The following is a 6,825-nucleotide window of genomic DNA, read 5'->3' as shown; positions in this document are numbered from 1 at the left end:
ATACGGGTAAGGGTTAAAGAGGGACAATACTGGAGTCAGAAGGTCAGGTGGGTATTTGTCGTCTGGGCAAGAACTAATGGCAGTCTGGAGAAATCAGTTATTCTGGAGAGGAGGAGCTATGAAGAACTCTGGAGACGTTCTCACGATGGAGACAATAATACTATTTTTTTTTCCTGTTTAAAAAAAAAAAAACCAGAACTACTTTCCGCTCTACTCTTCCTCAAGAGAACAATAGAAGCTTTGTGTCTACACAATTAGATTTACGCTGGGAGAGTCTTGTGCTCCCTATGCTGTGGTTCACATTTAAAGAAGCAGATAAAAACTAATCAGCCATCAATAGCAAACACTAGCAAACTCCACAGAAGGGCTGGAACCAGGGTAGAGATGCTGGTGGGGGTTGGAGAAAATGATGACTACGGGACGCGAAGGTCCCTAGAGGCCAGAGAGACAGAGCGATTTTTGCTGGCTAACTTGGAGATGCAGGACCAAGAGACCGGGTGTTTCAGCTCCCATGCCGCATTCCTGAAATGGAGTGGTACCAGGGTGGCATATGGGACTGACGTATGTAGAGGACAGAGGACAGCCTCTCTCATGTGTCATTCCTCCAGAAAGCCAAACATATGCTTTAGTTTTGGACTTACAAAGTAGGTCACGTTGGCTGGCGACAAGCTCCAGGCATCTACCAGTCTCTGCCTCCCCAGCTCTGAGATTACAAGTCCATGTCAACAGGCCAAGTTTTGTTTGTTTGTTTTGTTTTTCAGGACAAGATTTCTCTGTGTAACAGCTCTGGCTGTCTTGGAACTTGCTTTGTAGAGCAGCCTGGCCTTGAGATCCACCTGCCTCTGCTGTCCAGGTGCTGGGATTAAAGGAGTGAACCACCACACCTGGCACTCAGCTTGGTTTTTTTTTTGTTTTTTTTTATGGGTTCTGGGGATCGAAGCCAGGTCTTTGTGATTGCAGGGCAAGCTCTCTACTGACTGAGCTATCTCCCTAGGACTGCATAAAAGCCTTACGGGCTAATTCCGTCTGATTCCTGTGGGTACTGGCATCAGTTGACTGACTTTTCTCACTCCAAGTGTGCCTTTCCTGGTTCTTGGTGTTACTGAACATTCTAGAGACTTTGATGCTGTCCGAATCTTTACTCTAGCTGGTAGTTACCCTGCTTAGGTTTAGCACATATGTTCAGGTCTGCTTAGGTTTCCGTTCCAGTGACAGCTTGGTCCTGAGTCCTTCCCATGCTCCTCTGGTCCACGTCATTCATCCAGTGCATGTGAACTTCCCACTCCCTTCCTGCTGGTGCTGTCTTCAGGGCACCAAAGTTTTTTTCTGGCTGCCTGATGTTGCTAAGCAACATCCTAGAGATGCAGAAGCCACCATGCCTGGATCTCCTTGGTGAAGAGCCAAGGGTGAGAGGAAACAGACACAGTGTTCCGCTGCCCCCAAGAAAGTTGAGACTGTCCACAGCCTGGACTGAAGAGAGGGGTGGGCTTGGCTAGGGCTATTGAGGGCTTGATGTGTGAGGCAGGGATTGGGGCTCTCTGCCAGTGTGCATTGGATTTCCCTGGCCCTCGGTCTCTGAAAAGAGAAAGCAGGCATTTCTTGGCTTCTTTTTGTACATCTCTGTTGGAGGTATCAGGCTGCAAGCCTCCTCTGCACCCAGTTCAATCCGAGGGTAAGAAGAACTCACTGCATGGTCATTCTTCAAATTCTGAGGTCCCCAGACAGTTCATATTCTTTTTCTAGCTTTCAGAGTATCTTCTTGACATTTTAATTTATGTGTCTCTGTGCGTAGTCCAAAGGGAGCATGAGGTCCCCTGGAGCCGGAGTAACAGATAGCTATGAACTTTCTGACATGGTGTTGGGAACTGAACTCAGGTCCTCTAGGAGAGCAGCAAGTGCTCTTAACCACACAGTCACCTCTACAGTCTCACTAGGTCTCATGTTGCTCAGGCTGGCCTCACACTCACTGTGTAGACAAAGCTGACCTCAAACTCCAGATCCTCATGCCTTCACAGAGCCAGGCCTGGGACTAGAGGTGTGGATCACCACAGCCATGTGTCATTATTGTTGTCATTCTAGGGCCGTTTGTCTGAGTTGGAAATAGCAGTCTCACTGTGTATCCCAGGCTGGCCTCAAATCTCCTGCCTCAGCCTCTGGGATGCTAAGATTATAGACAGGTATCACCACACCAGCTCAGAATCCTTTTATTATTTCCTGTGGAATAATTTGCAGGGTGTTAGTTACAGTAAATAGAGAGGAGAAAGGAAGTAAGGCTATACCACCTTATTCTAAAACTAGAGGACATGCACACACACAACTATTTTTAATTATTAAGATGACCTATTTCTATACAAACTACTAGAGCCAAAAATCTTCCTACTAAAGCAGAGAGTATCAAATTGAAATGACCAGTTAGTATAACCTATGTGAAGATATCATGAGAAAGAGCTGAAAGGATGTCATGATTGATTAGCGATGTCTGCCACAGTCATAGGAATGGAAACTGGGTACAAATGCTATCCATTGCCATCCTCTTGGCAGCAGTTCCTCTCCAGCCTCCCATTGCAGATGAGTTTCTCCCTTCTCATGTCCTTTCCTCATGACTCCTTTCTCCCTTCAGATTGTCACCTTTAGGGACTATCTACCCATCCTACTGGGTGATGAGATGCAGAAGTGGATACCCCCATACCAAGGCTACAGTGAAACTGTAGACCCCCGAATTTCCAATGTCTTCACCTTTGCTTTCCGCTTTGGCCACTTGGAGGTCCCCTCTACTGTGTCTCGCCTGGATGAGAACTATCAGCCCTGGGGTTCAGAACCTGAGCTCCCCCTACACAAGCTCTTCTTCAACACCTGGAGGCTGGTCAAAGATAGTGAGTCTTTTCAGGGAAGTGCTCTTGCCTGAGCCCTCTCATTCTCCAATTTGTAGGGACTCTTGGTGTGAGGATCACCTTCCAGACACTTCCTGTGTGAGGTGGACAAGAGAATTCATCTCACTGAGTCTTAATTTTCTTGTCTGTAAAATAAGGGCAACAGCAGTACCATCTCACAGGATAGCAAATTAAATGAGATAGATGTGTAGAACACTCTATTGTGATCCTAAGACACAAGGAGTGATCAGGAAATAATAGTTATTTCCTCCTTCTGGTTTCCCACTGTCTAAGATTCTTCTGCCTTTTCCTGCCGTAGGAGTCTCTGGACTCTGAAAACAGAATTTGTGAGCTTGGTAAATTGTGCTGTTCTATATTGGTGAAATTATTAAGGCCACTCCACGTAGTTAAAAGGGAGATTTATTTAGTGGCGTAACTTACAAATGAAGGGCTTGGTAGGTTGCAGGGTCTGGGAAAGACGCAGCGCAGTCCAGCGGTGTTCTCTGGAGAACTCTGCTCAGTCTACCTCCAGCGTCCAGGGTCCAGGAATCAAGAGAAGTGGAGAATCTGGATCTCAGGTCTTCAAGATCCTCTCTTGGCCCCAACTTGTAGGCATGACAGTTACCAAAGCCTCAATGGGGGTTGGAACTTCCAGATCAAGGTTGGAATGGCTACCCACTACAGTTCTAGAAATTTCTCCCTCCATGAAATGTCATAGGTTGGGTACAGCTTTCTTATTCCTCAGTTGAGACTGACATCCCTTCAAGCTTAACCAGGCAGGGCTGTTTCCTGAAGACATGGGGTCCATCTTCCTTTGGGAGAATGTGTGGAAGATGAACGAGCAGATTCCATGAACTAAGACAGGAAAAAACCTCTTGCTAGTCATTCATCCATCAGCCCATGAGTGCCCTTTTCTGTCACCTCAGAGAGCATAGCCTGGACTCCTCTTACCTGGAACAAAGGGAAGGCTGCATTGTGCTCTTCTCTCTCTGCCTCCAGCCAGAGATGCCCCAGCCGTTCCAGTTTCCTATTGAGAGAAGCTATCTGGGGCAGAGAGGGCCCAGCATGGAGGATGCCCTCACCCTATTCCCATCTGAAGGATGGCCTCTTGGTGTCCCTCTGCAGGTGGAATTGACCCTCTGGTTCGAGGCCTGCTGGCCAAGAAGGCCAAGTTGGTGCATCAGGATAAAATGATGACTGGGGAACTCCACAACATGCTGTTCCAGCTGAATCACACCATCCATGGCTTCGACCTGGCTGCCATCAACATACAGCGCAGCCGGGACCACGGACAGCCTGGTGAGTGGGTCTGGGCTCTCACCTGGTCTGGAGAACTTTCTGGCTACCTTCTGGGGCTCCTGGACACTGTCCTCTGGAACTCCAAGGAGCCAATCATTCCTGAAGCTAGAGGCAAGCCCATTTTACAAACCCACATAAGACATCCAGGAAATGGAGTCTTCCGTTTTCCTAATGCAGAGATGTGAATACACACCTGCTGTTATCTTAGGGCTCCAGAAGAAAACAAGAGCAACAACAAACTTATGAAAACAGTTTAAAAGCCCAGAGCAGAAGCTCCAGATGTGGTGCCATCCACAGGAAAGCCCAGTACTCCAGGGGCCATGGCAGGAAGATTGTCCGTTTAAACCTAGCATGAGCTCCGCAGAGAAACCTTAACTGGAAGAGGAGGAAGAGAGGAGGAAGGGAGGGAAGGATGGAGTTCTGGTGGAGTTTTCTTTGTACACATGAAAAGCAGTTTTGTTGTTCCTAAGAGCCAGGTTGCTTGAGATCAGATCTCAGCAGGCCATGTACCAGCTGTCTTAGTTGCTGGTCTCATTCGCTGTGATAAAACATCCGAGAAACACAACGGAAGGTTGGGTTTGTTGTGGATCAGTGTGAAGGTGCAGTCAGCCCATCGTGCAGGGAAGGCATGGTACCCGGAGCACGACACAGCTGCTCACAGTGTAGCCGTGGTCGGGAAACGTCGAGTGATGGATGCTGATGCAGTATCCTTCCTCTTTATGTTCAGGCCACAGGCTGCTGCTGCTCATGTTCAGGGTCTTCCCATCAAAATTAACCCTATCTAGACACTCCCTCATGCTTATGCCCAGAGATGTCTCCAAAGGTATTCCAGATCATGTCACACTGACAATCAGTATCAACAGTCACACTAGTTACAGGACTTGAGGCAGACTCCAACAGCTTTGTTCTCATTTGTTTTCACGGAGCTTGTCATAGTGCCCAGACCCATGTAAGTCACAGGTAAGCTGTCACCCTCCCCAAAATGAAGGACCACAGATGAAATGCCATGCATTATATTCCCCTTGTCCTGAAAGCTCTGATCCCAGCTTTCCTGGCTTCTGGGGGTAGAGTGGTGACATCCCCAAGGGAAAACACGAGTGACAGGTCCCTGGATGAGCCAGCCCTGTCTTCCTTCTCCTAGGGTACAACTCCTGGAGAGCTTTCTGTGGTCTGTCACAGCCAAAGACGCTAGAAGAGCTGAGTGCTGTGCTGAGAAATGAGATGCTGGCCAAGAAGCTGCTGGATCTCTATGGAACCCCCGACAACATTGATATCTGGTTAGGGGCCATTGCTGAACCGCTGGTCCACAGGGGTCGAGTAGGGCCTCTCCTGACCTGCCTCCTGGGACGGCAGTTTCAGCGGATCCGAGATGGAGACAGGCAAGTGAAATCATTATCTGAGGCAGGAGAAGCCCTACCCTTGGGCAGGGGTCCTGAGTGCTCTTCATGAGATCTGACTCCATAGGTCATCACAGGAGGAGTTTTTCATGTTCCCAAGGACATCCTTTGGCAGTGTATGGAGCAGCTAGCCACTGGACTGTGCGACACAACCCCGCTCTGTCCTTGTAGGTTCTGGCGGGAGAATTCTGGGGTCTTCACAGAGAAGCAACAGGATTCTCTACAGAAAGTGTCCTTCTCGAGACTTGTCCGTGACAACACCGCCATCAACAAGGTCCCACTGAACCCATTCCAGGCCAACAGCTACCCCCATGACTTTGTGGACTGCTCTTCTATTGATAAGCTGGACCTCTCCCCCTGGGCCTCAGTGAAGAAGTAGAAACCTCCTGCCCATGGCTTCCTGCACTGTGCATGCCCATGGTCCAAGATGTCATTTCAAGCACGTTCAATGACCTAGTCCTTTCAAGTTGGACACCCAAGTCCCACATCTTCATTTCTTGCATCCTCCAGATGGTGGCCAAAGGCGGCCTCAGCCTTTCCAGCTCTTCCCCTTGGGTCCCACCACCTCCATGACACCTTCTCAGCCTGTGGAAATCATCCTCTAACAAGATGCCCCTCCAGCTTCTCAGATGTCACCTGCTCTCTTCCTGAATGAGCACTGACCGAGGCTGTGACCTCTGACCCTTAGGTTTCCTCCCAGACTAGATTATAAGCATCCTGAGCCACAGACTCTCCATCTGCTTCTGGGTATGGCTTGGGGCACTCAGCATGGTGTTCACCACACAAAGTGCTCAATAAATATCCAACTGTTCCTTCCGAGGGGCAGGACTTGCAACCACGGCTATAAGTACCCGGATGCTTAGAGTCCAGATGTGTCTTATGGGTAGGAGGTCCTGGGCATCGATCACTCTGACGGGGAGAATCGTAACTGAGTGAGAGGTGCAAGAGCTCTCAAAGCAGGGAGGAGGCAAGGGGCTTCTGGGTAAAAAAAAAACCATCAAAACCACAGAGCAATGAGAGAGTGATCTCGGGGTGACACTGCTGTGGGGTACCACGGGTAACCAAGCCCGGATTTCCCAGGAACTGAAACTCATCTCGTCAGTCCTCTAAGAAACACCCTATTTGTGCTGGACAGGCCTTGGACGCTGTATAGTGGCGACTCCAGAACATGGCTTGGGCTGTGGCTCAGTGTGTATTTATACAGCCTTTAACTTTTTTCACAGGGTCTCACGTTATATCTTAGGTGGGCTTGAACAGAC

At 48.9% G+C, this 6,825-nt stretch overlaps 1 protein-coding gene across 1 annotated transcript; it reads left to right on the top strand.

Moving 5' to 3' along the window:
• The first annotated feature begins 384 nt into the window (after positions 1-384).
• LOC128122543 (lactoperoxidase-like) lies at positions 385-6,181 on the top strand. Its single transcript, XM_052758197.1, has 4 exons — positions 385-561; positions 2,621-2,873; positions 3,996-4,169; positions 5,311-6,181. The coding sequence occupies exons 1-4, from the start codon at positions 385-387 to the stop codon at positions 5,616-5,618; spliced, it is 912 nt and encodes a 303-aa protein (XP_052614157.1). The 3' UTR covers positions 5,619-6,181.
• The last annotated feature ends 644 nt before the right edge of the window (positions 6,182-6,825 follow it).

The sequence above is a fragment of the Peromyscus californicus genome, unplaced genomic scaffold (genome assembly GCF_007827085.1).
Source record: "Peromyscus californicus insignis strain IS unplaced genomic scaffold, ASM782708v3 Scaffold_3__1_contigs__length_106647218, whole genome shotgun sequence".
In the NCBI taxonomy this organism is placed as follows: domain Eukaryota; kingdom Metazoa; phylum Chordata; class Mammalia; order Rodentia; family Cricetidae; genus Peromyscus; species Peromyscus californicus.
Note: the sequence above shows the minus strand (reverse complement) of the source record. Positions and strands in the feature narration are given on the sequence as shown.